This window comes from Monosiga brevicollis, genomic scaffold (assembly GCF_000002865.3).
Source record: "Monosiga brevicollis MX1 MONBRscaffold_6 genomic scaffold, whole genome shotgun sequence".
Classification (NCBI taxonomy): Eukaryota; class Choanoflagellata; order Craspedida; family Salpingoecidae; genus Monosiga; species Monosiga brevicollis.
Window position 1 is genome coordinate 1,073,043 of NW_001865043.1, and position 26,650 is coordinate 1,099,692.

The 26,650-nt window shown below is 55.6% G+C and overlaps 7 protein-coding genes across 7 annotated transcripts; 4 read left to right on the plus strand and 3 right to left on the minus strand.

Annotated features, from left to right (window-relative positions):
- Positions 1-170: 170 nt before the first annotated feature.
- On the plus strand, positions 171-4,634 carry MONBRDRAFT_31896 (uncharacterized protein). The gene is made up of 17 exons (XM_001744496.1): positions 171-503; positions 680-736; positions 922-1,140; positions 1,236-1,467; positions 1,578-1,651; positions 1,755-1,894; positions 2,021-2,107; positions 2,186-2,412; positions 2,552-2,677; positions 2,782-2,842; positions 2,947-3,015; positions 3,107-3,192; positions 3,313-3,477; positions 3,569-3,649; positions 3,759-4,270; positions 4,384-4,536; positions 4,615-4,634. The coding sequence occupies exons 1-15, from the start codon at positions 186-188 to the stop codon at positions 3,947-3,949; spliced, it is 2,133 nt and encodes a 710-aa protein (XP_001744548.1). The 5' UTR covers positions 171-185; the 3' UTR covers positions 3,950-4,270; positions 4,384-4,536; positions 4,615-4,634.
- A 1,823-nt stretch (positions 4,635-6,457) lies between these two features.
- MONBRDRAFT_18507 (uncharacterized protein) lies at positions 6,458-7,848 on the minus strand (the record flags this gene model as incomplete). The annotated part of the gene is made up of 7 exons (XM_001744703.1): positions 7,659-7,848; positions 7,473-7,593; positions 7,329-7,373; positions 7,182-7,245; positions 7,019-7,099; positions 6,739-6,901; positions 6,458-6,641 (listed from the first exon to the last, which is right to left on the minus strand). The coding sequence occupies exons 1-7, from the start codon at positions 7,802-7,804 to the stop codon at positions 6,458-6,460; spliced, it is 804 nt and encodes a 267-aa protein (XP_001744755.1). The 5' UTR covers positions 7,805-7,848.
- An 863-nt stretch (positions 7,849-8,711) lies between these two features.
- On the plus strand, positions 8,712-10,224 carry MONBRDRAFT_24341 (uncharacterized protein; the record flags this gene model as incomplete). The annotated part of the gene is made up of 7 exons (XM_001744497.1): positions 8,712-8,772; positions 8,864-8,901; positions 8,990-9,057; positions 9,144-9,246; positions 9,317-9,354; positions 9,531-9,712; positions 9,824-10,224. The coding sequence occupies 7 exons, from the start codon at positions 8,712-8,714 to the stop codon at positions 10,222-10,224; spliced, it is 891 nt and encodes a 296-aa protein (XP_001744549.1).
- Positions 10,225-10,920: 696 nt separating this feature from the next.
- MONBRDRAFT_7164 (uncharacterized protein) lies at positions 10,921-12,339 on the minus strand (the record flags this gene model as incomplete). The annotated part of the gene is made up of 3 exons (XM_001744704.1): positions 10,921-11,513; positions 11,623-11,767; positions 11,908-12,339. 3 exons carry the CDS (start codon positions 12,337-12,339, stop codon positions 10,921-10,923), a joined length of 1,170 nt encoding a protein of 389 aa, XP_001744756.1.
- Positions 12,340-13,126: 787 nt separating this feature from the next.
- Positions 13,127-19,218, plus strand: MONBRDRAFT_24343 (uncharacterized protein; the record flags this gene model as incomplete). Its single annotated transcript, XM_001744498.1, has 13 exons — positions 13,127-14,588; positions 14,713-15,173; positions 15,210-15,290; positions 15,428-15,656; positions 15,812-16,018; positions 16,144-16,263; positions 16,354-16,447; positions 16,567-16,702; positions 16,780-16,865; positions 16,961-17,128; positions 17,371-17,449; positions 17,770-18,694; positions 19,037-19,218. The coding sequence occupies 13 exons, from the start codon at positions 13,127-13,129 to the stop codon at positions 19,216-19,218; spliced, it is 4,230 nt and encodes a 1,409-aa protein (XP_001744550.1).
- Positions 19,219-19,833: 615 nt separating this feature from the next.
- Positions 19,834-22,503, minus strand: MONBRDRAFT_16143 (uncharacterized protein; the record flags this gene model as incomplete). The annotated part of the gene is made up of 7 exons (XM_001744705.1): positions 19,834-19,978; positions 20,081-20,172; positions 20,314-20,456; positions 20,560-20,660; positions 20,780-21,033; positions 21,197-21,865; positions 22,039-22,503. 7 exons carry the CDS (start codon positions 22,501-22,503, stop codon positions 19,834-19,836), a joined length of 1,869 nt encoding a protein of 622 aa, XP_001744757.1.
- Positions 22,504-23,966: 1,463 nt separating this feature from the next.
- Positions 23,967-26,115, plus strand: MONBRDRAFT_7167 (uncharacterized protein; the record flags this gene model as incomplete). Its single annotated transcript, XM_001744499.1, has 5 exons — positions 23,967-24,095; positions 24,537-24,767; positions 24,903-25,001; positions 25,193-25,290; positions 25,851-26,115. The coding sequence occupies 5 exons, from the start codon at positions 23,967-23,969 to the stop codon at positions 26,113-26,115; spliced, it is 822 nt and encodes a 273-aa protein (XP_001744551.1).
- Positions 26,116-26,650: the final 535 nt, after the last annotated feature.

A 26,650-nucleotide genomic window follows, 5' to 3' on the forward strand; every position in this document is an offset into this window, starting at 1 on the left:
ACTCACTCACGTGTGCTCTCTCTACTGGTAATGGACGACACAAGGTAAGTGCCCCTTTGGAACACCAAAACCGCTGGTCGCAACAGGTGTTCTAAACATGTGATGTCAACTCATGTTCTTCGAGGTATAAATCTGGTTCTGGAATATTGAATTTTCCGACCAGTTACCCTCGGATTTGTATATCGATGGCGGCGGCCGAGGCGATGGCGGCGGTCAAGGCGCCGGTGGCGGTGGTAGCCCGTGTCGGACGCGCTGGATCGGCGCATGCGCTTGGGCGCGGCGTCTTGTTGTGTCTGTTGATGGCCATTTTCCTGACAGCGACGGCCCGCGCCGAGAACTACGGCGTTGACAAGGTGCCCACCAGTTACCGCTTTGAAGACCCGCGAGCCGACCACACGGCCGCAGGCATCGCCTTTGACGAAGCCAAGCGCCGCAATCTCGCCGTGCAGGCCTTTGAGGCAGCCGTTCGCTTCAACCCAACCAGTGCTACCTATAATAATCTGGTACTCTCGCATCGAACCGGGGCCATGCCCCATGCTCACTGGGATCTCGGTTATTGTCCGCACTACGGGAGCTCAGGGGTGATTGCATCGGGGTCCCCGGCCAGCTCTGGCTGAGGCCAGGCGATGCGACCCTTCTCACCTGCACACCGACCGATCTTGCTTCCGCTTCTGATTAGGGTGTGGTACTCATGCGCGAGCATCAGTATGAACGCTCCCGGGAGGCTCTCCTGCAGGTCAGGGCGCCCATCTCGGCTTCATACACACTCACTCGCTCACTCACTCACACACTCACTCACACACTCACTCACACACTCACTCACATAATACGCCCCGACTGGTGGCACGCCACCTCAATGGCTTGGCTTGGCTTGGCTTGACCTGCAAACTCATGTTGTTGTTTGCTGGTGCAACACCTCAGGCCCTCAAAATTGAACCCAACAACAAGCACGCCATGGACAACATGAAAGACCTGAACAAGCTCGCCGGTGACTATCTCGGCTCGGCGCTACCCCCCAGCCCTCCAAGCCCTCTGCGCCCTCCGCCGGCCCCCAGCAACGAGTATGAGGAGCTGGACGATCTGGCTGGCACGGGTCTTGGCCATGCACAACAAACGATTCTTACCTACGAAGATGATGAGGTCGGCTCTGAAAATTTCTTCTCTCGCGCTTTCCACCAGCGTCGCTCACGTACTTTCCGCGATTTTCTGACCAAACACGTGCCCCATTGATGCAGGCTTTGGACTTGGACGATTATGAACCAGATGATTACGCTGAGGGCGAAGCCACCGCAGCGCCCACGGGCAGCCGCCCACCATCAACCGCGCACCCGTCTCCAACACCCTCGGCCGCAGTACACAAACCTGCCGCGCCGGCCCCGCGGCCTTCAGCCCCAGCTTCAACTGGCTCCGGCACACTCAAGCCGCCTCAAAACCCGGGCACGCTCCACCTGCCACCTTCCAATAACAGTGTGTTCCCTGAGATCCAGCCTTCTGTCCCCTGTTCTGCGCACCTGAGATCCAGCCTTCTGCGCAGCTCTCGCCAGCTGACCATGGTCCTTCCACGTCACCGCTCGCAGTGACGGGGCCCCGCTGGCACTTCAAGCGCCCTCTGCGGGCCGGTGGCTCCCTGAAAACAGTGCCTCTCGACCAAGTCAGCATTGCCATTGCCCTAGCATGCTGATTTTCGCCTTGCCTCATATTCTGGCCCCGCATCAACATCACTATGCCACCCCATCGCTCCTCCCTGCGCACAGGCCTGGCGCTTGGCTGAAGAAGCAGACGCTCCCTCAGTGCCCATCCGAAGTCAGAACATGGTGTTTGATAATGCGCCTCCAAAAACTGTTGCCGTCAAGGGTCGACAAGACCTCTTGCGTTTTATTCGCAACGAATTCAGGTGGGTTTAGACCTGGCCTGTGCAGGCAACCTCGCTAACTGCACACACCCACGTCCTCGCCGCATTCCCTCCTGAGCTAGCTCTCACGCGTTTGACTGTGTGTGCTCTGTGACATGCAACCTTCAGGGAGCGCTATTTTGAACAGTTTCCCGTCTACATTCAAGCTCAGGGTGCATATCTTGACTTTCTCAACTATTCTGCTGCGCTGTCTGGGTAGGTCAACCATCGCCTGACCCTGTTGTGTGGCCCTACCCGGCTGGATCTCAACGGACAATACATGCCCGTTTCTAGCCAAACATTCAACTATGCCGGTGACAAGGAGAAGAGTGACCCTCGTAATGTCAAGTTTATCAAACGCACCTTTGATCAAAAGCAAGAATCAGGGCGCAAAACTGAGAAGGACTTGGCGCGGGCCCTACGTGAAGGTTTTACTCTCCAATTCTACAGCGTCAACTACTGGGACCCCAACATTGCCAGTCTTGCCCTCGAGTTGAGCGAACACGGCATCCTCTTACCAGGTGCGTGCACTCAATAACGTCATACTGTGCTGTACTGCGCAAGGTGCCGTGAAACTCTTGCAAGGACGTCAATCTCTGCCAACCTGCTGCTGACCTGCATGTGCCACTCACTCGTCCTGTGCTGCCTTATGCCCAACAGTCAATGCCAACTTGTACATCACACCGGGTGGTACCAGCGTTTCGCTCGTTCCCCATACTGACTACCAGTGCTCCCTCATGGTGCAGCTTGCTGGCGTCAAACGCTGGCGCCTCTGGAAGATGCCTGGTCAGTTGATAAAACAAGGCCACTCACTTTTGCCAGCCATATGGGCTCGCAATTCCATGTCACGCTTCTTTCACATGCTAACTTTTTGTCCTGTCGCACGTCAGAAATCATGCTGCCCGTTAGTGCAAATATGATTCGTGGTCGTGATACCGATGATCTGGTTGCGTATGTTCTCGCTTTCATTTGCTTGATGAAGACTCGCTGCCTCGCCTTGTGCCCATCCACCCCCCTGTGAGAGTCGCTGACTGGAGACGATGAATGTTGACTAGCTCGGAGGAACTTGGAGAGCCTTACATGGACGTGTTGTTGCAGCCGGGTGACATTCTCTACGTCCCTCGGTGTGCACCCTCTGCTTTCACGCGTGCGGCTTATCACCTTGTTTGTTGACAGCCTCATTGCTCTGCCACTTGGCCCCGCCCCCCTTCTTAGAGGCGTCTTGCATGCAACCTCCACCCCCGAGGGTGATCATCCATCCATGCACCTTACCGTTGGCATGGAGGCCATGTGGGACCTGGGTGCGCGACAAGCCCTCTTGCTGTCGTGACCCTACTCTACGCTTGTCCTCTCCGTGTCTCTGGCGGTTGCCCTAAGGACGCCATGCTGACTCATTTGGCAATGCTGCTCTGAGATCGCAGGCATTGGACAGGTCTGGCATCATTTTCTGGGAGCGGGTGCCGTGGCACACCACCAACATATTGTTGAAGGTCTCTACACGGCTCTTCGCCGCAAAACGCACGAAGATGCCCGCTATCGCGCAACGATGCCCGCCTCTTTCTACAATCGCAGTGGCGACCCCAAACGTGCGTCGGTGCATCGAATTCGCTTCAATATGGGATCCCTCACGCCTGACTTCCGCGCGTCACTCACTACATTTTTGCATCGGGTCCGCAGAGAGTGCTGAGTGGCGGGAAATGGGGCGCCAGATGCTCCACGATATGGTGGATGAACTGGTTGATCACACCTTGACATTTGGTGCGTCAACCACCCTCGTCCTCAAACCGTCATTCGCACGAGGAAAAATTACCAATTGGCACGCACGTCCTGACTAAATACTGTGTTGTTGGGTCGCTTTCCTCGATAGAGCGTATCCAAAAGCTGATGCTTGGACAGGTTCGCAAGTCCCGTGATCGACTCGTTCGTGAATTCAAGGCGCAGCGCGACTTGACATTTCAACGTGACTCGATTGATGCCACCGCGCATGAGAATGCCAACCGAGAATGGTATTTGCAATGGCAGCGCAAACACGCCGCCGGTCGCCATGATGAGCTATGAATACCAACAATTTACGCATCTGCAAAGGCTTGTGTGTTAATCCATTAAGATTATATCACCCAGACCAAGGTTCCTCTCTGATGAAATGCCCACACGAAGCGAGTCAGCGGGACACGCTTCTTATTGTAGCTCCTCATCAACAGTGGGGCCGCCCTGGGCTTGTGCGGTCACACCGGCCAGGCGCTCGGCCCGAAGCTGAGACACGATGATGGCCACCTCCTCCGAAGGGCGGACAACAAAGCCCTTGCGTGCTGGAATGGCCTCTTCTAAAGCAGCGTGCCAGTCATCAGTGTCGCACACCGTCAGAAGGGCTCCCAAAACCTAGCGACGAGACAGAAAAGTTTGGCAGTTGGGTTAGCCGGAAGCGTGTCGCAAAGATGCCCCACAATTCTTGCAAAGCAGGAGGCCAGCTGTTTCGATCACACAGGACGGACTTGGTTGATGGACAAGACGGGAGCATAGCCCTTTTCACGGATGCAAAGCTCTTCAATGGGCAAGCGGGCCGTGGTGATGGAGCGCGCAGTAGCGCGATCCAACGTGTAGTTTTTGATGATGCTTTCATCCACGAGTCCACCCATCACGTACACCTGCCCAGCCACCAGAGAGAATCAGGTCGAAAGGAATAACATGTGCACGCGCGACACAACGAGCCATGCTATGCAAACCTTTTGCGGGTCCACCTCCAAGAGTGGTTCGGGTGCATCAGGTGTAAGATAAACAATCTAAGCTCATGCGCAAGAGGCAGAGACGGGTCAGCCTGCCATCAATAACAAAAAGGAAAAGCAAGAGACAAGGTCGATCAGGTTGATGACATACAGACCTGCTCTGGTGCAAAGCACTCGTGATACGCTTTGGGCTCCTTGGTCAAGATCATGTTGTCTAGACCGTCCGTTTGACGCCACAAGGCTCGCACAATGGGCGAGTCCTCCTGGAACGAGGTCAGATGAACCCGGGCAGGATGCTGTGCACAGAACGAGTGCAAGTAAGAGCAACGACAGCCCATCATTGGGTGGCACAGCATCCGATGCTGGATATGGAAGCTCAGACCTGTGCCCGAAGATTTCGACCATAAAAGCGTCGAATCTGGTCCACTAGCTTGTTAATTTCTTTCAAACTCATGGCCTCGTGCAGACTCAGATCCACCGCCACGCGCAGCGCTTTGTCCTTGAGTACCAGGATATAGCGCGCTGTAGTGAGTTTGCGTCCTTTTTCAATAGCCAGAGGACGCAGGTGGGCTGGTGGTGCCGCAGGAGCCCAAGGGTCTGCACAAGAATTGGGCTTACATCGTCACCCAGTGCTTGGGCCAACCGGGCGCGCTGCTCGAGCTTTGCATTGCGCTTGGCCCGCTTCGTGGTAGGGGCTGCTCCCTGCCCGGCTGCACAGAGGGGGTGACAGCGGGGGTGAGTTTTGAAAGTGGCAGCTTCGAGCCAATGATGCAACTTGCTGAGGCCTCACCTAGACCAGAGCTGGCGTGCGTCTCAACTGGAACAGGCGGTGCCGGTGATGCGGGCAGCCCTTCTTTCCTGGCTTCCTTCTTGGCAGCGTGTCGCGCCTGCATGACACCCGGACAACAAGCAGCCAAAAATGGACAGCGTTTGGTGACATCACGATGGATGCGGAACCAGGAGAAGCGAAAGCAGGAGAAGCGGGGCGTAGCGTGCGCTTCGTGAGGGGCGCGGGCATACCCGCTTCTTGGCGATGCGATCCATGCGCTTGCGAGTGCCGATTGAGACATCACTCAGCAACGCACAACGTTGTGCATCCAGTGCATCAAAGTCACTGGGCACGACACCTTGAGCTTCGAGATCCGCTCGCCATGCTGCCGCAACAGACGTGCAGTCCACGTCCCCCTCGAAGCGTTTGCGGCTACCCTCGTCCGCTGTCGCGAACCGCCTGTGGCACAGAAAGTTACGGTTAAGAGCTGTAGAGGCATGTTAAAGTTTGCTATAGACTTCAAATACGGCTGGTGCTTAAGGTTGACGGCACACCTGAACGATGGCTGGCACGCCCGCAATGCAGGCAAAATGGCTGTGTTTTCAAAATCTTCAGCAAGTCGAGCGTCCAGAGCATCGAGTACCAACGTCAGCTGGCGGGGCGCATTCGCTATGGAAGAGCCAGCGCGTCATGCAATACGCGAGCATGCGAATGGTGAGCCATGCACCGGCCTGCATCATGTTCACTGCCAGCGGAGGGACGTGCGTTCGACTCACCAAGGGCCAGCTCCTCAGCCAGGCGTGGGTAGCGCACGATGGCCATGTGGAGGAAATATTGGAGGTGCTCACGCGCTGTACCTGGAAGCGCGTCCCCAGTACTTCGAAAACGGTCGATGTACTCTCGCGATAGCTACACGGTTTACGCTGTGTCGTGAGTACTTGGGCGGCCATGTGCCGGTACGGGCGGAGAAACGAGCTGGGTCGCTTCGCACCTGAATAACATCTTCAGGCGCTTCAGCTTTGAGCATGCACGGATTGTAGAGAAGACCCTCGCCTACGACAACGCCATCGACGCCTACACGTGCAGGTTGGCCCGGGTCAGCGGGAGAGACCGTGTGGCCGTATGTGCCTTGGTATGATCAAACGTAGGGGGGTTGCGTGGGTGTCGCACAAACCAACCCGTGTAGGCGAGGCAGGCTTCGATTTGCTCGCGAACCACGAGGTCACCATTGTACAGGATGGGAATGCCCACCGCCGCTCTGTGCAGACGGTTTCGCAGGCAAGTGTGGTCAGATGACTCGCGGCACGGCATGACAGAGCTTGAGTACAGATGCCATCAAAAATGGTTAATCGAACCGTATTTGTGCAATGTCTTCCCAGTTGGCGATGCCACGCCGACTGTCGAGCTGTGCTGACGTACGACCCTCGATGGTGAGCAGGCTGACGCCCCATGCTTCGAGGCGTTGTGCTGTGGCAATGGTTTCAGCTACCGATGCTTGCAAGCGCAGCTTGCACGTGACTGTTGGTGCACGGAAAACCCGCGATGAACAAGGAGTAGCATTAAGCAGAGGGAAATAACAAAAGCTTGCTGTGCATTGAATGAACCGCCGCAGGCCGAGAGTAGGCATCAACTCACTTGGGACTTGCGTCGCGACGCCCGCTCGCACAACGCTCTCGAGTTGTGTGGGGTTCTTGAGGAGATATTCACCGTACCCGCCTGTGATGCAAAGATCAGAAATGAGGAAGTTGCTAGCGCTGGCGTTGCTATCCCTGGTTGATCGATTTGAAGCTGCACATACCGCGCTCTGCACGCTTTGACGTCCAGCTCAGATTCAAGTCCACGCCGCGGCAGCGTAGGCGCACCTGAGAGCAGCAGCTGTATGAATCTTGGCGTCCTTCGATTCTTCTCGGAACAAGGTACAAGCCTGTAGCTTTCAGCGACGTACCTTGTCAATGGCGCGGGCGAAGAAGTCGCCGTTGTTGGCGCAGAACTACATCACGCAAGACAGAACAAGGATCATGCAACAGAACGAGACATTGAGCGCTGCGTCTCGGCCGTCTGACGGTTGGCGGGCGCTGTGAGGTGGTACCTGCACAATCACGTTCTCGGCCGGTTGTGTGTCTAGGTTGAGGTTGAGATAATTGGGGTTTTCCACTGCATGCCGCGCGTACAGCATGGGACTGAAAGCTGCCACAACGCCTCGCTCGTAGCTAAGAAGACAGGGCGTGAGTTTGTTGCACATGGTCCGGGAAGCACGACCGAATTGACGACTCACCACATGGTCCGAAAAGCCAGATCAGAGCCACCCACGAGCGGTGCCAAAAACACACGCTTGGCTCCAAGCGAACGCAGCCACTCTTGCATCTCGTGCACCGGTCCAGCCACTACCCCACCTTCTATGACACCACCTGCGGCTGCCATCCCGACCCAGCACGCGGCTCGCTGTGTGTGTGTGTGTGTGTGTGTGTGTGTCGTTTTCTAAAATGAACTGGTGTTCTTCATTTTATAACAATATATTGCTAACAACACATTGCTATTTGCAACTAGCTTATAAATATTTTTTATAAATTGGCAGTCGGTATTTCGGTTCATGCTCCGCTATCTTTTCTGTTGTGCGTTTCAAAGCAAGGCACAGCAGGGGCGTTGGATTTTGGTGGATCTAACGACTGTGCTCTCGTATCCGTGCCCTGCCTGTGGATCCTGACCCAGCCCCGACATTGAAATTAAATTTTTATTCTTTTGAATTACCGGATTTTGAGTCCAAACTTGACTTTACGATCCCATTCGCGCTAATCGGCTTGTGAAGTGCTTCAACATGTTGGCAACCCAGTTCAACAGGATCAAGTGGGACGACCGTGGAGCCTGACAAGAACTCAAGTGGCGAGTTTGGAGGCAGGCGGGAGTGACAAGCACGAAAGAGTTCGAGAGAGTTTGAGAGAAAGAACACCCACGTTAATTCATCATTATATCGTAAGAAATGCGTTTAGGGACCGGAGTATTTTTACACAGTCAGTCCGAAGAAAATTTTTGAAACACAACTTGTCCCAACTTTTCGTAACGAATTGAACCATGCAGACTTTGTTCTTACGAGCAGACCGCCAAAAGATCAAACCTTCCGAGTCCGCCCAAACCAGTCTACACACTGTACACACGTCGTCACACCACACACACGCGCACACGCACACGCACACCGTACACGCTTTACAAATAAGGGGATTAGCCTTGAAACTCGAGGCGCTCACACATTTTTCTTCCCCCTCTCTGCTTCCCCTAGCAAGATCACCGCTGCGATCATCCTTTTTGTCTTCGCCGCGATCATTCAACCACAATGGCTGGCCTTCGCCTCTTCCTGATCGTGTCCAATGTGCTGGCCTTTTTGTTGGCATCCGGTACGCCCTCTCGCATCCGGCTTGGGGCTCGAAGCAAGCATGATGTGCTCACCCAGGCTTTCTCTCGATGGCGTGGCCATCACGTTTGCAGGCCTTCCCTTTACGCCGTGGCGCCAGGTGGCTGGATCGGTATGATCTCTGTTCTCTCCTCCGCCTCTCTAAGCTTCCTGCCCGCACGCGGCCCAATTGTCATTCTCATGACCTTTTTCGTCGGTAGAGTTGTGCCGTTCACGCTGCGCCAGCTTACATTCTGGGAGACAACGGCCTGTACAGTGTCACCCTCTGGTGTGTCAGAAGCGTACCCTTGCGTTAGGGCAGCTCCATCCGCTTATTCAACTTTTCTTACAAACCCAACTGCTTGGTCTCTTCAGGATCGGAGATTTTTGCGATGGCACCTTGGCTGGCGTGAGCAGCGTTTGCTCAAAATTTCAAGCAACAGTGGCGCTCTGCTCCCTGATTGTCACCTTTGAATTGGTTCGTCGTATTCTCTCCTATCGTGCTTCTCTTCACTCTGCCTCTGCCAGTTACTGGGCTCCTTTGGCAGCCGCCGCCAACCTCATGCTACGTCATTGATACGCCCAGGTCAGCATCATTTTGAGTGCCACGTGCTGCTGTACTGGCGGTCGTGTCTACGTTGCCGTTGCTGTGCTTCAGGGGCTTGTGGTCATTCTGACCGGTGCTGCACTTGGCACTTTAAAAAAGGCCTCTGAGCTCGCTGACGACCTTTCTCTAATCCAGCTGCTCTTCGACGATTGCAGCAGTCGAGGTTTCACCAATCACCCCGGGATGACCTTGCCCATCCTCGTGATCCTAGTCTCGGTTGTGTCCATCTGCTTTGCCACCATTCTGGCGCAGCGTGCGTGCAAAAAACATCGGGATCAGGACTTGAACATGAACGTTCCGGGCGTCACGCGCCCTGTCAGCCAGCCTAGTAAGCCTCGTAAGTCTCAGCGTCTCTGACTCCTCCCCCTGCCCTTTGCACACCACCCGCCCCGCCCCATATCCCCTCCCATTTGGCTCGCGCAGCCTCACACGGCCCTTTGATATGCAGCGTCCTCGGTAATGTACCATCCCGACCAGAGCGCGTGGTCGCCGCCGCAAACGAACCTTGCCTTTCAGCCGACGCCGGCCTCGCAGCCGCAAGTGACCGGGCAGAGCGACGCACAGCCCCAGCTTCACGCAAACACACAGCAGCAGCAGTTCTGGCAGCAGCAACAAACTTCGGTCGCCTCGTCAGTGGGCACAAACCGGTCGAATCCTGGGTCATTTGCCGTAACGTTGTGGCAGCCCATTGCTGCGTCTCAGCCCAGAGCCACTGCGTCGGGCAGCACACTCCCGAGCCAGCACGTGCCCGTGAGTGGCACGGACCCTGCGCAGTATCATGCAAGGCAAGCCACCTCCTTTGCGGCCATGCCCGATCCCAGCGCTGCGCCGAACAGCAGCGAGGCTTGAGTGCCACCAGCCTTTGCTGACACAACCTCGTGAAACTTTTCTTCCTTCCCTTTTGTTTCTTTGCTCTTCTGCCCTTCTTTCCTCACAGATCAAATCTCCCTTTCATCTGCTCACAGCATGAAGAACAAGATGTTGAGGACAGGCGCGATGAAAGGGCAAGGAGGGAGAGAGAGGGGGGGAGAGAGAGAGCCTGAGAGCTTGAGAGAGCTTAAAGAGAGCTTGAGAGCTTGAGAGAGAGAGAGAGAGAGAGAGAGAGAGAGAGAGAGAGAGCGAGAGAGAGAGAGAGAGAAAGAGGAAGAGAGAGAGAGAGAGCTTGAGAGCTTGAGAGCTTGAGAGAGCTTAAAGAGAGCTTAAAGAGAGCTTGAGAGAGAGAGAGAGAGAGAGCGAGAGAGAGAAAGAGGTTGAGAGAGCTTGAGAGAGCTTAAAGAGAGCTTGAGAGAGAGAGCTTGAGAGAGAGAGAGAGAGAGAGAGAGAGAATAAGGCTGGCTAGATTGTGGTTAAGAGGTAGGCATGTAACAAAACGGCCACGGAAAGGGGAAATGACACGACAAAATTGGTCAAGAAACAGCAAGAAAGAAAAAAAAAAAAAGGTCGAGCGCCATCGCGCATTGCTCACGCGTCATTCCTCCTTTGTCGCTGGCCTACCATCGGCCCTGCCAAGATGGCTCACCGATCAAACTAAGACATAAATGAAATCTATTCGGCCAGGTCATAGTATGCGTAGCGAGACACGTTCACGTTGGCATACTGGCTTGTTTTGGTCTTGACCCAGTTGCGCTGCAAGAGGCGGTTGGCCTGCGTGCCAAAGTCGTACTCAGTAGAGGCTTGCTGACGGTCGTAAAAGGTGGTGCGCCCGTGCAGAAGGGACATGTCGTTGGCAAAGAGAATCTCGCCCTTGGCCATGTTGTAGCGCAGCTGCAGTGACTCTTCGAGGGTGGCATTGGTCAAGGCGTTCAGAGCTGAGATTTGACGATCGGTCAGCGGCTCACCAGCACGCGCGTGGGCCGATTCAAGGTACTCTCGAAGCCAGCGGAAGCAGGGGTACCCATCCGTGCCATGAAAAAGGATGGGTGCTCGGTAAAACCGCTCCGAGAAACCACGCAGCTCCCAGAGAAAATCCTCCTTCAGCGTCTCCAGTGCCTCGGGATCGTGCTTGGCCAGGTAAGCCTCGACGGTGCTGCTGGACAGCAAGATGCTCTCGCCGCCCTCAGCAGCTGGCTGGAGACAGGTCAAGAGCATGTATTCCCAGGTCTCGGGCACGTTGACGTTGTCCGTGTGCATGGATCCACCTGCAGCAACGACGGTCAGAACATCAAATCAAGAAGCGCTCTACCCACATGCCAACTCTACATGAAAATATTTAAAGAGGCAACGGGAGATGTTTGCGTGCTTACGCACCCTCATGTGACTGATGATAACGCTGGCCGTCCACCATCTTGCGGCCGGCATCGCGATCAAAGACGAGAATGGACTTGTCACCGGCGGCGTTTTGCACCAGGGGGGTACCCAGGCAGCTGCTCATGGCGAGGGCGGCGAAGCGCATCTAACAGAAGAATCGTCAAACCACACTGGTCAATCCAAGAGCGATCCGCAGCGGCCCGAGCCGAGGCACACAATTAATCGAGTTATACACACTCGCAGCCCACGTCCCCGCCTGGCGGACGACAGCAAAGGCGCACGCACCGCATGAATATTCTTCGCCAGCGAGGGCATCGGCTGGAGGAGGGCGAGTCCGGGGCCGTCCATGAGATAGGCCTGCTCGAGGTGCTCGACCATCTCACAGGTGAAAGGAAGGTCTGCTCGATCGCATGCCACATGGTCCGGGTTGGTGCTCTGCTCCAAAGCCTTCTCACACCACGCGTACAGCTCAGCCTCGACCTTGTCGCTGGCATAGTACTGGAGGCTGGACGGGTCTTGCGTCAACTCGCTCCCCCAAGCGCGAGGGTTTGAGGCACCCAGCGTCTCCGTCGAGTCTGTTGCCAATCGCCCCGACATGGTTGCCACACCACTGCTCAACCCGCGCAACCGCACCAGTGAGCCGACCCGAGCCACTGTGGCACGTGAGCTCGCACGTCCCTGTCGCATGGCTGCCGTCAAAGCCTTGATCAACGCCATGGTGAAGGGTGTCTGTTTGGGTATCAATCAGAGGTGTGACGATGCCTGCACGTCGGTGTGGCGGTTGTCCACGGGGTTGTGGTTTAAAACTGCAGCATATGTATGGGGATGGCCGCTTGCAGGTGTGAGTTGCACCAAGAGCAGAGAATAAAAATTCTGACATCCAGATGATGCAAGACACGGGACAGAAGAACATCTGTTTTATTGACATGTTGCTTAACATCGGCGACTTCCGCTGACAAAAGAGCGATTTTCTCTCTCTCTCTCTTCGGGTTCAGGCGTTGCCGGCTCATACGGCGAGCACTGGTCTCTGCCCTTGTTGGTGAGTGTCTGGCACTTCCTGGCAACAGCTTGCGTATGGCGACAGCACACAACAGCCTGTACTGCTGGATTTATTTTTTCAATAAAACGGAACAAAACCGCTGGGAAAGGCAGATCTTGAGCCTTTGGCAGGTAAGCTGTCGCTCGATCAGACTAGACCGGGCCTCGCCCCGTGCCCGGCGAGCTCAGCTGTCCTTTTTTGCGCCGTGGCCAAATGCTGGTACGAAGAAACGAACTGAGCAAAGCGTGTGCTGCTCTCCTCTTCTCAGATTAGCCTGGCACAGCGAGACGCGTGCTTGCCCTCGCTCGCTACACCATCTGCAGAGCGCATCATGCGGAACAGCTGAGCCAGACACGCGGGGCGGAGGTGGGGAGGGTTCGCGTCGTTGGTGGCGTCTGAGTTCACCCGGGAACGCGGGCGCTAAACGGCACGAGGGCTGGTCCAGACGGTGGTATACCCATCGTGATGGCGGACCAGGCCGAAGAGCGCCTGACCAAAAAAGTCGCTCAGCTCACCAAGGTCATCGTCCATCTCAATGCAAAGAACGAGGAGCATGAACACGAAAAGCGGAACATTGTTGATGCTTATGAATCGGAAATCACCGCTTTGCTCGAGGATGCCCGAGATCGTGTCAGTCGTCTTCAGGAGCGTCTCGGCAACACCATATCTTTGGCTGAGCACGAACGTCGTTTAGGGGAGCTGCGTGCTGAGTGCGACGTGCAACGCAAGAACGACCAAGAGCGCTTTGATGCGCACTGCGAAGAGCTCAACGGGCAAATCAGCGCCAGCAATGCCAAGGTTGTAGATCTTGAGCAACGGATCCATGCTCTCGAGCAAGATGCTCACAATCTGACTTCAGAGGTTGATGCCCTCAACGCTCGCACGCTACAAGACCGTGGGGAGCTCGAAACACAACACGGCGAAGCTCTCGAGGCCCTTCAACGTGACCATGCCGCCGCTTTGGCTCAACAAGAGGCCTTGCTAGCGCAAGAGAAGCAACGCAGCGAAACACGCATTCAACAGCTTTCACAGGAGCTCGAGGGGGCACGGCGAGATACGATAGAGCAGCTAGAGGCAGCTGCCCGAGATCACGAAGTCCAGTTGGCAGCACGCATCAGCGACAGCCAGGCCGCGCTGGAAAAGACTCAGGCCGAGCTGTCCGCGACGCAGCAGCAAATGACCGACTTACGCGCCCAGGCCGCGCAACTGACCGAGGCACAAGCCGCACTCCAAAAGGCTCAAAGCGAGAGTCAGCGCTTTCGCCACGAGCTCAAAACCTGTGCCGAGGTTGATGAGCAACGTCGAGGTGAGATTGCCCAGTTGCAAGCGCGAAACCAAGAGTTGGAGAGCACCGTCAAATCCTCCTCCACAGCCCAGGCCGAGGATCTGGAGGAGCTTCGCAAAGCCGTGCAAGAAAAGGACGCGCGCCTTGCCGAGCTTACGCGCACAGTAGCCGATCTGGATGCGTATGCGAAACGAGCCGAGCGCTCGCTGGAGGAAAATGCCAAAGAATTGTTGGCGCTGCGCAAGCAGTTGGCCGAGTCCAATGCACGCCTGCAGGCCGCCGAGTCTGCTGACAGCGAGCGACAGAATGCTCAGAACACCGTGCAAGCTGAGCTCGATCAAGCCAGGACTGAGCTAGCGGCGGCTACGAACGAGCACAAAGATGCCTTGAGCATGCTAAAGAAGGAGCACCGCGATGCGATGGCGCGATTGGAAAGCAAACACGCACAGGCTGCTGTAGAATGGGAGCAGCGCATGGCCAACACGCAAGAGCAACTCCAGATGAAGATTCAGGTCATTGGTAATCTCGAGGCGCAAGCCCTGGCCGAAGGCAAGACGCACGTGCAGGAACTCGCGTTGCTGCAAGAAAAGATTGATGCGTTGCATGCCGATACGGATGTTGCTCAGCGAGCTGAGCAAGAGCGTAAGACACGTCGCCGGATAAAGTAACATTGGCATGGCGCCGCGATGTATTGAACCTTGCACCCTCACCACAGGACCCGCGTGCGTGCGTGCGTGCGCGCGTGCGTGTGCTACATATACCCTAGGTGATCGTTCGCAAGCCGAGTTGAGTGCGATGGCAGCAGAGCTGGCCAAGACGCAAGGTCAAAAACAGCGTTTGCAGACGCAGTTAGAGCAGATACAACAGGAGCTCAAGGCGCAGGCCGCCAAGTTTGAAGAGACGCTCAACAATGTGCGCGTGCCATACGAACAACAATGGTTTGGCTCATTGGTCTTCCAATTCTTACTCATGTACTTGTGCATGGTGGCACAGGAGCGTGGCCGAGCCAGCAAAGGCAACGAGACGCTGCGTCAGGAATGGGAAGAACGCTTGGCAAAGGTGCGCAGTGAGCATGCGTCCGAACTTGCAGCATTGGAGACGCGTCTTCGTGCAGCGCACGAGCAAGACTTGGCAGCCGTCGAAAGCCAATGGCGGGCTCGATTGCGCGAGGCTGAGGTCAGTTTGTGTACGGTTGCTACAGTCAATGATCCTGGCGCCAAGGTTCAGGTGAGCGTTGACGCACTCAGCTACCCACTGTTCTAGATGACACTGGACGAGTACAAGCACCGAACACGCCTAGCCACTCAGCAGGCACAAAGTGACCGCTCGGCCATGGATGCAGATGTGCGTATTCGCAGCATCGTTTCAACTTTTGTTTAGTTCTGCCACTTCAGGCTTCGCTGTGCTTTGACAACTCTGATTTATTTATTGCATGCAATTGTCCCGCTTCCTTTTGCGTGTTGTCATGTTGCGCCGTTTAGATGTCGGCGCTGCGGGAACAATACCGAGCTGAGTTGACTGAGGTGCGCAGGGTGTGCAAGCGTGACATGGAGGATGCGGTGGCTCAAGCTCGCGAGGAGGGCGAGCGGCGCTACGCCTCACTTGAGCAAGAGCACCGCGACCGGATTCGTGTCATCAAAGCTACCCATCAGTCTGAGCTCGAACAACTGCAGCGAAGCCATGCAGCCTATGCAGATCGCCTAACTGCAGGTGAGAACCTTGATGCGCTCTTGTGGGTGTCAGCCAAAGAATGAGAGACCGGTCGTGCTACGGCTGGCTGTAGACTTGCGACCCTTCGTGGGTGGAATAGGGTCGTTCAGCATCGTCATTGCTTGATGTTTTTTTCCTCCCTTGGCGCTCGGCAGGGGCGGCGGGCGAAGTAGAGAAAGCTGTTCTCTCCGCACGGGAGCAACATGCTGCGGCGCTTCGCGAGCTGGAGCAGCGGTTACAAGAACGGCATAATCGAGAGCTCCAGCATCTCAAAGGTGATTTGGAGATGCAGTACGGGCGCGACTTGGCGCGTGCGACGCTTCAGCACGACGAGAAAGTGACCAAGCTTGAGTCCACCTGCGGTTGGTTTGCAAGTCCATGCCTCCATTGCTGGAATTGTTCTCTGCTGCGAGCAGCCACTTACCTTTGCCAGTTCCATTTACAAGAATCTCATTGTGACGTCGTATTGCGGGCGGATCATATGCAGAATTGCTGCGCATGCAGGTGGCTGATTTGGATGCTCAACTGCGGATTGCTGAAACCGAAACTCATGCGCGGGAAGAAACAATCCATGGCATGGAGCAGCGCATCGTCATGCTGGAGCAAGGTAGCCTGGGCGATCCGATGGAAGGCTCCTTCCTATGCTGTGCAGTGCTGATGATGCGGGTTTGTTGGTGTCTGTCTCTGACACGGGTAGATCACCGCGAGCGAATGGCGCTGCTTGAGCAAGACATGGACAAGCAAGCGCAGGAACACGATCAGCAATTGCGAAACGCCGAGCTGGCTGGGCGGTAGGCCAATAGCATGGTGGCTGGCATGGCCTTCTTTTGATCATCTCACCTGTTGTTTCGCGTGGCTGGCTTTGGGGTCATTTTTTCTTTTTCCTGGCTGCTTGGTTGGGCGGGAATAGGAGCAAGCTGCAAGAGTTTTTAGAGCAGTATCGACAGGAATTCACACAGGCTGGTCTCGAGGCCCAGCGGGTTCAGGGGCAGCTCCAGGCTCGTGTCAAGCAGCAAGAGGAAGTCCTCAACCGGCTCAAGGGCGAGGTAGGCTTTGTCATGGCAATTACCTCAGCAAGCACGTTGTTGATAGCTAATGTGCTTGCGATGTCGTTGACTCGTAGTACGAAGCGCGGCCCCCGCGACCCCAAGACGTGGAACGAATAACTGAACTTGAACATCAGCTTGCTGATGCGTCGCGACGTCTCGAGTACGTGTTTCTCGAACGAGGGAAAGCCCTGGATGATTGCGTATTATCCCACGATGCTCACTACAATCTCGGGATATGACGCGTCACGCCCATAGGAAAGCCTTGGGGGAGAGTGAGCGCCTGGGCTTGGAGGTAGTCAACCAGGACCAGACGTTGCGAGTGCTCTTCAAAAAGGGAGCCAGCTCTGCGTCCAATGCGCCGCCATCAAGCAGCAAGGCCAATTCCACCTCGGGGGCGACGCGGCTCCCTCCAGTGGCAGCCAGGTCTCGCTCCGATGGTCGTCGAGGCTCGGCTGGCCGCTCGCCGGCCCTCGTCTCCTCTGCCAAAAGCTAGTTGTTGCCACTTTGCTGCTTCTGGTTGAGCCACGCCCAAGAGTCAAGCGTGTGGACGAGCAGCTCGCTTCCCTTCTTTTTAAAAACCTTGTGCATGTGTTATTTGGGTTGCAGTTGGTGTTGGGTTTGCAACCAATCGATAGCTGATCATGGTTTGCGGTCGAATGAACAAGGGTGTGTGAGTGTGTGTCCAATCTTGGCTTCCGGGAGGATTTTCGGCTAAAAATAGAAGACAGTGGCTGCACGAATAAGGTATAAGGCGACATTATATGTGTCATTAGCTGGCATTGCATATTTTAAAAACTGCAAAAACTCAAATATTTACTTCAATAACCTCCTTGGTGACAATCACAGTATTCGTCAACTTCATCCTGAGGTGTCCTCTTCTTCTCCCTCTGCTCCGCCCCCTCTCTCGCTCATATGCGCGCGGCACATCTCATTGGTCCTTCGGTCACACGGCTGCCCTTGCCCCGTCCATTTTCAGTTCCTGTCTCTGTCATCGAGTGGATCTGCGGTTGTCTTGCATTGGTCCTAGCTCTCGATCTGCCCGCTGGGTGTTGGCGTTGCCACAGGCTGGATCTGTGCACAGCTCTGGCGGTTGCCTCCGCGTTTGCGGCGAGTTGTCAAGCGCGGATAGAGTCATCAGTCGCAGCACCATGGCAGCGCCGTCGCATCATGATCAGGTGGTCGATGCCGCGCCTGAGGCCCTGCCACAAAGCATCGACTTTGGTATACCCGCTGAGTTTGAAACCATCGGCCTACCCCAGCCCACCTACACGACACCCGTGGCCCCACCGTCCCCCAACGATCCTTTTCAGCCACAGGACCTTCCATTGGCGAGCTTACGACAGCCCGCCACAACACCACCAAACCCGGTTGCGCCGCCCACCGCCATCGTCGTCCAACCTGCGGCTATGGCTATGCCTGGTTTGGATCCCACCGAAGATTCCACTTCACCCGAATTTCAGGTGGTGGATCTTTCTGCCGAGACCCCCATCAGCGCCAACTCCTCCGAGCTGGCGCTTGCTGATGGGCCACACATCTCCGAACTTGACAAGTCACAGTCCTACCGTGATGCCATGGCTAGCTCGCACGGGTCAAGGGACAGCCGACGTCCTGCGCATCATCACGCCAAGTGCCATTCAGCTTGCGATCGGCACCTTCTGGGCAAGGATTTTGAGCACGGCATCTGTGGCGGATTGACGTGCACGGCCTGTTGCATGTGCCTATGCTGCTTTCCTTGCTTTTACGCCAGCACGGCCGAGCTGGTGTACGGGGCTGAGACTCGCTCTTCACGTCGCTCGCTCCTCGACATTTGCTGCTTTGGCTGGCTCAATACCCCGTGTCTCCGCGCCGACCTTCGAAAAAAACTTGGTTATCCCATGCGGCCCCTCAGCGATCTGTTGACGGTTGCTTTCTGCCTGCCCTGCGCTACCTTTCAAATGTTTCAAGAAGCCGGCGGCAACTTTGATTGCTGGCAAGATGGCAATGACTGCAGTACGTTTTCGAGTGGTCCCTGGCGTCCCATTGAACACATTCGCAACCCAGGGCAAGCACACACCATCTGCCCTTGAATCGCGTCGAGCTCTCACGATTCTGCCGCACGATTCTGCCTGTTGCTCTTGGCCACTCCAACCTAGACTGCTTGTATGACCCATTCTTTCTACACACGCAGGGACAGCCGGGAAGCGAGAGCTGTTGTCATCCAGCTGCGCTGAATCCCGACTTGGGCTGTTGCCTGTGCCCTCATCGAACCATATGCACCGTCCCTTGTTGCAACGAGCAGGGTACCTGCGCGGCTGGCATGAGTGACTGCCAATGCCGTTGCGATGCTTGCAGCGGCGGCAACTGCTGCAGCTCTTGCGCGCCGCGCTGCAGCGCCGATTGTGGCCATCATGGGTGTGGCCTGGGCTGCGGCGAGCAAGCTTGTCTTGAATGCCCCTGTCACAGCTGTCGCACGGAGAGTTGTGGCAACATGGGCCAAGAATGCGATAACTGTCTCACGGGGCTTGCTCCAATGAACGCCGCGTGTGAAAACTTCTTTGGGGCCTGTTGTGGTGCCTGCGAGAAGTGCCACTGCTGTCATTGTGACGCTTGTGAAAGCTGTCAGGGATTTTGCAGCTCCTGGGCCCATGAATGCTACGATTGTTGTTGTAATTGTGGCGCATGCGAATGCTGTGCAGACGCTTGCGGGGACTGTGGCGATTGTGGGGACTGTGGTGGCTGTGACTGCGGTGGCTGTTGAGTGAAGCACGAGGTCATAAATGGCAGGGAAATCGATCGATGACTCGGAAATGCATTAATTTTTTTGTGCCTTACTCATCTGAACGCTCATGGCATCTCCCATGTGAATTGACAGTTGGAAATTCCGTTTGTCATCGCGTGCGGCAAAGTGGACTAGAATAATGATGTGAACAGATTTGCACCAGATCAACTTAACTCTTAAAGGCTTCGGCACCATGTCCATCCAGGAGTTCAACAAGCTCAGCAAAGCCCCACGTGAAGGACTGTTCAAAAATACGGCGCAAACAGGATCAAAGTTGCTTGCCAACAACACCAACACCAACACCAACACAACAATTTGATGAATGGGAACACAGCCAACAAAACATGCCAAATAAAGCTTGGGCAGCAGATTATGACCAAACGTCTTGCTGAAAGCGATGCTTCTCTTCCATGGTCTTGAGAAACTGCAAGGCTTGTTGCTGTGTCTTGTCGCCCATCTCGACCAGAATCTCAATAATGGCCTTGCGGACATCTTGCGCCATGTATTTGGCATCACTGCAGATTGGATCAAAGCAGAGATGAGGAAGCGGCACTTGTTGTGTTGGACTAAATGGGCTCAAGTCGGGCGGCAAACAGGTTAAGCCCAGTGAAACTGACCCGCAAATGTACAGGTGGCCTCCTGCTTGAAGAACACGCCATACATCTTCCTTGCGCTCACGCAGGCGGTGCTGCACATACACCTTGGTGGCCTATGTACCCGATAAGAATCACAGGTATGAATGCCCAATGAGTCCAATTTAGCTGAATATGATGAGGAAAGAAAGGGAGGAAAGAGGCGACGGAAAAAAAAGGCCACGGGCCGGAGAAAGCACAGCCGCAGCAAAGCGCACCTGATCGCGGGAGAAAGCCGTATGCAAGCCGCTCAGCGCCTTTTTCATCACGGCATCCTCAAACTCGTCGCGGTACATGAAATGCTTGCTCTCGTTTTGACAACCAAAGAAGAGGTGTGTTTCGCCAAACTGCTCTTCTGAATCTGCTTGTATCGGGTTGGGAATGCGTGAGTATGAGAGGTATCATGGACTTGGCCTGTTCGAGTGGTGGCTTGACTCTACGCTCCAAACTTGGCCTTGACTAACCTTGCATGAGGAACAAACGTTCCTGGATAAAGCCACGAAAGGGGGCAACGCCGGTGCCCGGGCCGATCATGATCATGGGTACCTTGGGCTTGCGTGGCAGGCTAGAGGAAGCGCCAAGATAATCCCCACGCAGGACGATCAGTGCACACAAAAGTGGGTCAGTGCAGGGTTGCTGAGTGGGCTCGGAAAAGGAAGCGCAGGCTGAGATGGGGTGGCGTACCGGAAAGTGGAGCGGCGAACAAACATGGGGACACGATCGGTGTCCAGCGCCAAGCGACAGAACCAGGTGGTGGCCACACCCTCAACCGTCGTATCCGCACCGTTCTTGTAGGTGACGATGGCCACCGTCATGTGTATCCGGTCGGGGTTGGTTTTGCTGCTGCTGCTGATCGAGTAGTAGCGGGGCTGCATGCGCGGCAACAACTCCAGCAGATGGTCGATGGGCATCTCCACGGACGAGAACTCGGCCAGGACCTGTGGGCGCAGCATCGGTTGCAACAAGAGTGCTTGATTAGCAAGCATGCGTTGCGAGAAACTTTTGAATGTTCCTTCGCTCTCCGCACACGTTCAGAGGGCGAGGTCACGAAAACATGGACACGGGGGCAGGGATAGCCGCGCTCTTGGCAAGGCAACGTACGTCGAGGATGGTGAGGTGACGGTTATGAATGTGCTTGTTGTATTCGCTGCGGCCTTGCTTGCTGCAAAGAAAGGCGAGGCGCTCCTTCTGCTGTTCATCCTTGGCGTACTGCACCATCTCAGCAATGATATTGAGAGAGGGGGTGTGTGTCAGCTCGACGTAGTGGCTCAGGGCTGTGCGATACGTGCACGGGCAGGGGAAGGGGGTGCTCTTGCGGGTGAAGGTATCGACGGCTTGCAGCTGGAAAATGTCATCAAGGGGAACTTGCAAGCGCTCGGCGACAGCCTGGACCAGGGAAGCGTTGTTGGTGGGGTAGACGGCTGCGTGGTCACCGGCAGTGTAGCGAATGCCCGAGCCAGAGATGTCGAGCTCAATGTGCAAGCAGCTGCGCCCTTCATCCTTGTACAGCTCGCGGCGCACACGGATTGGGGCCAGAAAGGGGTTCTTCTGGCTGTATGGCGGGCGCTGATGTTTGAACGAGTTGGCAATGGCAGGTTCACCGGTGAACACCTTCTTGCGCTCGTCCACGGGCACCAGCTGATACGTGCGGAAGGAGGCGCTGATGGCGTTGGCATCCTTGCCCATGAGCTCGCAGACGGCGGACCAGAGCAAGTCCTTCCATTCCAGAAAATCCTCTTCCAGGTTCACGTCGTCATCACCCATGCCCACCTGGGGACGCAAGGGAAAGGGCATGATTGGGGTGAGAGCATCGGAGTGAGCATAAGCAAGGGCAAGGGCAAGGGCATGGGCAAGGCGGATAAGGCGGGCAACACAGGCCAAAGAAGTCCACTCGCGGAGTTTGCCGAAGGCCAGCAGAGCGTGGCCGAAGACAAAAGACTGACATCAATGAGACGGCGGCCACCACCGGCCTTGAGCTTGTCGTCCACAAAGGTGGCCATGGCGTTGAAGTGCTCGTAGGTCTTGTTGCCAAGGCCAAAGACGGCGTAGTTGACATTCTCGAGCCAGTCGTTCTCCTCCTCCGTCTTCTCTTCCAGGAGGTCGTGGAAGGCTTGGGCGTTGTCGGTGGGCTCGCCTTCACCGTACGTGGCCAGGCAGAAGAGGGCAACAGCGTTTTCGATGGTACTGAGCTCGGAGAGCTGCGTCATGTCCGCATCCTGGGGGTCAATGACTAGAGCCTTGATACCATAGCGCTTCGCTTCGCCAGCAAGACGCATGGCAAAGTCTTCTGCGGTACCAGTCTGGGAGCCATAGAAGATGACGATTTGAGCTTCGGCTTCCTTCATCTTGGCGACAAAGTCGTCATCATTGCTGTTGAAGAAGCTGCTGCCAGGTTCGCGCGGGGTCATGAGGTTGGAGCCAGGCGCCGACGTGATGCCGCTAGATGACCACTTTGAAAAGTAGTTGACAAGAAAGTACACGATGCCGCCCGCCAGCAGCGTCAGGGCGGCCATATCCAGGAGGTCCAGCTCCATGGCGTCTGTTGCTACAAAAGACACAAGATAAAACACGCCAAACAGCGACAGCATGAGCCACAATGGCCACGCGACTGAAAGCAGATCATGGCGCATAGCGCCCTTTCGCGCATGGACGGAGGGATCCACAAACGTGGGTGGGGTGGGGTAACGGCAGCCGCAAGCCCCCTTCCACAGACACTGACCAGAGAATCAAAAGGTTCACACGCGAGTACTCCTAGCAAGCGATCTTGGTTCCTAAAAGCCCCCCCCCTCTGCCTCTGCGGAGAGAGATAAAGAACCGGAGATCTGTCTATCGAGCCTCCAAGCGACAAGTCTCGACGTGCCTGTCGCTGCCGTCGAAGAACCACAGAGAGAGAAGAGAGAGATAATAGAGAGAGAGAGAGATAATAGAGAGAGAGACTTTAGACTTTGAGAAAGAGAGAAGACTTTGTTCAGATGTCATGTTGTCACGTTGTCACTCGTCACAACATCTTATTCGTTCTGCAAGCATTATGAAACGCACAAAACGTGTTTCTGGCCCTGATATGGCAGCTTATCGGCTTATCGGCTTATCGGCTTATCGGCGGGGCGGAGAGCGTCGATGCACCCCTTGACACAGCCCTTGACGCAACCCTTCCCTTCATAAGTTGGGGTGGGGGCACGATCAAGCTTTTTTATTTTCGAGTGCTTGACGGAGTTGGAGGGGGGTCCGTCCCTTCGAGCAGGCGGTCGCTCCTTCTATCTGATTCTTCATCGAAACTTAGGGAGCAGTGCTTTTGCACACTTTTTCGTGCTTGTACAAACAAGGGGATCAAGGTCAAGGTTAAGAAGGTCTGGACCACCTCCGACGCGGACCCTTTTCTCGCTGGCCAAGCAGCAGTGTGTGACCATTGTGGCTGCAGAGTAGAAGGAGCTGCGGGGCAAAGCACGGCTGAGCGCGTCGCGGCTGTTGGTACGCTGCCATGATGGCCGTGTGCACAGCTCGGGGATTGGAGGAGCGCAATACCGCCAAAACGCGTTAATAATCACACTATATAAACTCAAAGTGTAACATACATCACACACACAATCACCGACCGAGGGCAGGGCACGTGGTGGCATTGGGTCAGGCCATGATGTAAGTCAGGTCATTTCATCTGACATTTGATGCTTAAAAGTGTTTTACTTTTCCATCTGTGATGACAAATCGGCGATGAGGCGAGTTGTGGAACTTGTTGAAGAATAAGATGAGGTTTGTGTAGAAATTCATGCGGAACATTGGGGTGGAAGGTGCATTGACAAATCGAGTTTTCAACGTCATTTTAAGACTTGGTGCTGTTGTTGTGGTTGCGGTTGCGGTGCTGGCTCCGGCGGGCATGGCGTCGCGATCCTGGCTCCTGCTGCTGGTCGTGGCCTGGGGCGCCACGGGGCCAGCGCTGGCTGGCCATGTTGCGGACGATGAGCACGTCCTGACCATGACCTTTGCCAAGTTTGTGGCCCTTGCGGTGAGATCGCCTCTGTTTCTTTCGGCCAACTCGTTGGACCATGTCTCACCCTCATGTCCCTGCACCGACATTTCAACGCGCTCCCCACCCCCTTGTTCTGTTGCTCATCAGGCCCGCCCGGAGCAACCCATTCACGTCACCCACCTGCCACCCGAAGCCACGCCCGCCTGGTTGGACCTGTCTCTTCTCAGCCAGCGCACGCACCCCGTCAAATATCTGCAGCAGGTTGATCTAAACCCCCACTGATCGCTCCCCCGCCCCACCACACGCTGGAGGGGCCTGGTCATGATTGTTGCGCCCACGCCTGTCCGTCCCTTTGCGTGTCGCCTCACTTGCTGTACGTTTCCTCATTCGGGTACTGGCGCGATGGCGGACGGACTGGCCGGCCAATCTTACACTTGAATTGTGGCTTGTCGTCGTGATACCAATATTCGGGCACAGTACTTGGTCGATGAGCTGCAGCGCGATGACGCCAGCACTTTTATTTATGCCAGCGGCCCCGCACACGAGCTGCTAGCGGCCAATGACGCACAGCGTTTGAACGCTACGCTCCGTGCCACCTGGCCCGAGGCATTCCTCGACGTAGAAGACCGAGTCCAAGCCAATGTTTGGATTGGTAGCGCTGGTGTTGTTGCTGATACCCACTACGACACCTCGGACAACTTTTATCAGGTAGGAAAAACGCGATTTGACCCGCCTCTGCGCTCGGCAAGGGGGGCTGCCGCGTCCTTCCCTTGGCTCGCGCCTTTTTTGCAGCACCATCCGCGATCCTTTCTTTCATGCTGCATCCATGCATTCGTTTGTTAGGTGCTGCACGGACGCAAGACTTTCTATTTGAATCCTCCCCGCCAGCTGGCCGAGGCCTATCTGTTTCCAACCCTCCATCCTAATTACCGACAGTCTTCGGTACGACCAGCCTGAGGTCCCCACACTCAATTCGAGCCACCACTCGTGCAGGCTGTATCTCTTGCCCAGGCTGGCTCCAGAGCTCGCCTGAAGCAGACAAACCAGTGAGCAAACAAACAAAATCAACATTCAGGCGCCTGTGGACTCACCACGACTTGGCGAGGGCTCTCAGTTAGGTTACGGCACTGCAGATGATGTGCACCTTCGTACCGAGGCGCACGTCATTCATCTTCAAGCAGGCGATGCCTTGTATCTCCCGGCGTACTGGCTGCACAGCGTCAGGTCGGAGGTAAGGGCCTTGCTCATGCACGCGCCAAGTTTGGGTATCGCCTCACTTTGGGTTGATTTACCATGTGCCATCGAGCCTGTGGCCGGCCTCACGATGTCTGGTGCACTTGTGGCCATAGACCATTTCATTGAGCGTCAATGGCTGGGTGGCCTCGCCAGCCTTTCGTCTGGCCGAGATGATTTTCACATCAGCCATCCCTTTTGAAGCCCACTGGTTGCCCTGCTATCAGGTCGGCGCCTGCCTTCGCTGGGCACTCTGCTCCGACCGTGCGCCTCCGCGGATCCCTCGTTTGCGCTTTCAACCCTGTGTGTGCTCACCAAAGCTACTTGCAAATGTATCAGTTTCAAGCACTGCTCGTGTATCTGCAAACTTTGGGCAATGAGCTTCATCTGATGTTGAGTCGCGAATGGAAGCATGTCGAACTCAAGCGATTTTATTTTCTGCGCCAAGACATGCTTGAGCATGGCACAAAACGGTTGGTGTTTGTATGCACACGTGCACCCCTTTGGCCATGCATCGGGTTGAGTTTAACTGCTTCTGCTGCCTGCGGCTGATTCTAGGCTGGCAACCCATGCGGCGCTGTGCGCCGGGGATGGCCGCTGTCAGCTCACGTCTTCTGATGCCCAAAATATCAAAAAGCAGGCACGCGAAATTGCCCACATCTTTCACGGCATGCACATCGAAGTGGCCCGACTGCACTTTCACAATTACTTGGAGCAACTTTTGCGAATGCTCTATGGTGACACGGCGGTGGGCTGGGTCTTGTATGCGTGCGAAGCGCGCATGATGCAGTTTTGGCGCACTGCTCTTCACGACGAACTGTAATCGCTCGTTGCTTCCTGCTGCCCTTGGCTGACGACGGCAGCAAGATCGTTCGTTCACATGGCAATTATTATTTCAGATGCAAACCGATGCTGCACCGTCTCTTGGGTCGTCTGTCTCGGGTTAAAACATGCTTCCGCAAGCCCTGTGCTCGTGCCCCGTAGCAATTGTCTCACGGTCCAAGTCTGGTGCTCAGATGCGGGTGCGCTCGTACTCATTGGGGTCGGCTTGGCGCATAAGGGTTCTACATGAACACATGCAAGAGACGTAGGGCAATCTGTGAGCCGCGCAGGTTTTGAGACCAGGACGGTGAGCCCGCACGTCAGCCATACCGGGCGGAGGGAGGAGCAGGACCGCGCAAGTCCGGTTCCACGTAAGGAAGTTGCTCGAGGCCGGCTAGCGCTAGCATTTCGGCCTGAAATTGTTCATTGGCATCGACATAGCCTTGTTGGGCCAGGAGCGAGACCACATATTCTGCGTCTATTGATGTTAAAAGCAAAAGGGATGCCCGACGACAGGCAGCAAGGATGAAGTGAAC

Excerpts from the sequence above, each read along its gene's own strand:
- MONBRDRAFT_31896 (XM_001744496.1), top strand. The coding sequence starts at position 186 with ATGGCGGCGGCCGAGGCGATGGCGGCGGTCAAGGCGCCGGTGGCGGTG. Across the intron at positions 1,652-1,754 it reads AAACAGTGCCTCTCGACCAA|GCCTGGCGCTTGGCTGAAGA; the intron begins GTCAGCATTGCC and ends CCCTGCGCACAG. Across the intron at positions 2,678-2,781 it reads GCGCCTCTGGAAGATGCCTG|AAATCATGCTGCCCGTTAGT; the intron begins GTCAGTTGATAA and ends GTCGCACGTCAG.